The 2,976-nt window shown below is 57.5% G+C and overlaps 1 protein-coding gene across 1 annotated transcript in view; it reads left to right on the forward strand.

The window, feature by feature from the left end:
• Positions 1-2,976, forward strand: part of LOC104988675 (tenascin-X-like) — a 16,848-nt gene that overhangs the window by 5,068 nt on the left and 8,804 nt on the right. The window contains exons 5-7 of the mRNA XM_010840078.1: positions 3-272; positions 2,001-2,324; positions 2,709-2,975. Of these exons, the coding sequence (XP_010838380.1) occupies positions 3-272; positions 2,001-2,324; positions 2,709-2,975 (861 nt within the window). The remainder of the gene's footprint in view (positions 1-2; positions 273-2,000; positions 2,325-2,708; position 2,976) is intronic.

Here is a 2,976-nt window from a genome sequence, read left to right on the forward strand (position 1 = left end):
AGAGCCCCCCGAGGAGCCCCTCCTGGGGGACCTGACAGTGACGGGATCCTCCCCGGATTCGCTGAGCCTCTCCTGGACCGTCCCCCAGGGCCACTTCGACTCCTTCACCGTCCAGTACAAGGGCAGGGACGGGCCCCAGGTGGTGCGTGTTGGGGGCGAGGAGACTGAGGTGACCATTGGGGGCCTGGAGCCCAGACACAAGTACAAGATGAACCTGTACGGCCTGCACGGGGGGCAGCGCGTGGGCCCCGTGTCCACTGTGGGCGTGACCGGTGAGTGAGGGTAGGGCGTGAGTGATGAGTGAGGTGGGGAGGGTGGGGTGCAGGATGGGAAGGACAGGTCCTGGAAGAGTTTCCCTTTATTCCCATCTTAAATTTCCCTTTATTCCCATCTTAATGAAAACATAAATATTCTCAGCAGCATGTCTTTTCCAGAACATCAGATGGTCAAGGCTTCTTGTTAAAAGGCAGATTCAGATTTGGCAGGTTTGGGCTGGGGCTGGACATACTGGATTTCTAAAGTCCTTCCTGATGCTGATGCTGCTGGTCCAGGGACCACACTCTGCTAAAGCTCCTCACAAAGCAATTGGATGCTTCCTTAGATTCTATCAGACAGAATTGTGCTTGCATGCCTGAGTCCTCACAGGAGCTCAGGCAAGCTCGGCCTCTATGTAGTTGACTGGAGGCTATGGAGGAAGGCAGGAGCGTGCTCACAATTTAGTGTCTTGACTGAAACGCCCCCTAGCCGCACAGTTTGGGTGTTAACAGACTTGTGACACCAGTGGTTCAAGAAAGATGTGGGTGGCCTGAGCCAAGCACTGAGGAAGTTCACTGAGATAAACCTTGAACGTGGCAGAGAAACCAGTTCTTATCCTACGGGGCTCACAGACAGGCTGTGGACCAGAAAAGGGGGATGTGTAGGTGATGGGAAGCCCTAGCCGGGCCAAAACTGGGCAGTGAGGCCAACACCAGCCTGCCTGCTCACGGGTGTCCACAGGTTCCCACGGGACAGCTGAGACTTGACGACCGGCAGGCGTTATCTTGGTGACACTTACAGACAGGATGAAGGGTCTCAGTCAGTACTAGGAACATCATGGCACAAGAGAGGATTTTATACGAAACTCTTGGAGTGGGAGAGAGAGTCTTGAGATGGGGTAGAGAGGTTGGGACTGCTCAGGAAGCCAGGAATTTCTCTCCCAGAATAGAGAGGACTGCTGCACAGTTTTATGCCAAGACTGAGACCCTCAGATGTACTTTTAAAGACTCATTCTGGCTCCCTGTGAAGAACAGGTGGAGGCGGGGGGCAGAGAGGCATAGGGAGGTGGTAACCCAGGTGACAGGTAAGGGCGTCCCAGACAGGTGTGGGGAGTAAGAAGATGCAGGAGGGATGCCAGAGAGAGAAACTGGTGCGTGTGTGCTAAGTCGCTTCAGTCGTGTCTGAGCCAGCCAGGCTCCTCTGTCCCTGGGACTTTCCAGGCAGGAATACTGAAGTGGGTTGCCATGCCTCCTCCAGGGGATCTTCCTGACCCAGGGGTTGAACCCACATCTCTTAGTCTCCTGCATTGGCAGGCGGGTTCTTTACCACTAGCACCACCTGGGAAGACAGCAGATGGCAACAGGAACGGATCCAAGAAGACTCCAGGTTTCTGATTAGAGAAGGGGGATGGGGCTTCTGAGCTGCTTGGGGGCCAAGACATGAGCCAAAAGGAGTTAAGATGCCGTGAGACCACAGTGGAGGGAGGCCCAGAGCACAGCGGCCATGTGGGCCTGCGTGTGAGGAAGGGAGCTGGTAGGTAGGGGTGAGAGCGGGGCGGATGAGGCTAAGGTGCCAGGAAGGCCGACATTAAAGGGACCAGAAAGAAAGAGTTAAGAGAAAGAGGAGTTAGAACTCCTGTGGACAGACATGTCCTGTACCTTATTATTTTATTTTTGTAATACACCCCTTTATATGCTGAACTGAGGACTGAGGAGACCTCACCTGTCCTGAATGTCTCTGTGCAGCTCCAGACTATGATGCCATGACCACCCAAACCCCGTCCACCTCGGTCCCCGAGCCTCCCACCAAGCCCCGCCTGGGGGAGGTGACCGTGACAGATGCCACCCCCGACTCTCTGAGCCTCTCCTGGACCATCCCCGAGGGCCAATTCGACCACTTCCTGGTCCAGTATAAGAATGGGGACGGGCAACCCAAGGTGGTGAGGGTCCCTGGGGACGAGGACGGGGTCACCATCTCGGGCCTGGAGCCAGACCACAAGTACAAGATGAACCTGTATGGCTTCCATGACCACCAGCGTGTGGGCCCCGTCTCTGTCATCGGGGTGACCAGTGAGTGCACAGTGGAAGCCCCAGGGTGGGGACTAGTGGGGAGACCACCCCTCAGGTGATGGGGGAGTGGGGTGTGGGAGGCCCCCCTCCTTGAGGCTGAGCTATGGTGCTCTTTGTGCCTCCCCTGGGCTCCCTGAGGACTAGTGCGTCCTCCTGGGCAGAGAAGGGCCTCTGTGAGCCATGCTGGTGGTGGTCCTGGTCCCTACAGCTGACCCCAGAGACTCTAGGCATGTCTGTGAGGTGTGAACCGAGCAGGACCACCAGCCTCCTTAGGCTCCTCTGAACTGACCTCAGAGTCCCCAGCTGGGGACCATGGCTCAGGAGGAGACCCAAGGACATCTCCCGGGGACCCTGCCTCACCCTCTGTGTATCCCTCCTTCTCAGCTGCAGAAGAAGAGACGCCCAGCCCCACAAAGATGGAGGAGACCCCCAGTCCCACAGAGATGGAGGAGACCCCCAGCCCCACAGAACCCAGCACAGAGGCCCCGGAGCCCCCCGAGGAGCCCCTCCTTGGGGAGCTGACGGTGACAGGATCCTCCCCAGACTCGCTGAGCCTCTCCTGGACTGTCCCCCAGGGCCACTTTGACTCCTTCACTGTCCAGTACAAGGGCAGGGACGGGCCCCAGGTGGTGCGTGTTCGGGGCGAGGAGAC

This window comes from Bison bison, unplaced genomic scaffold, assembly GCF_000754665.1.
Source record: "Bison bison bison isolate TAMUID 2011002044 unplaced genomic scaffold, Bison_UMD1.0 scf7180017846537, whole genome shotgun sequence".
NCBI classification, from domain to species: Eukaryota; Metazoa; Chordata; class Mammalia; order Artiodactyla; family Bovidae; genus Bison; species Bison bison.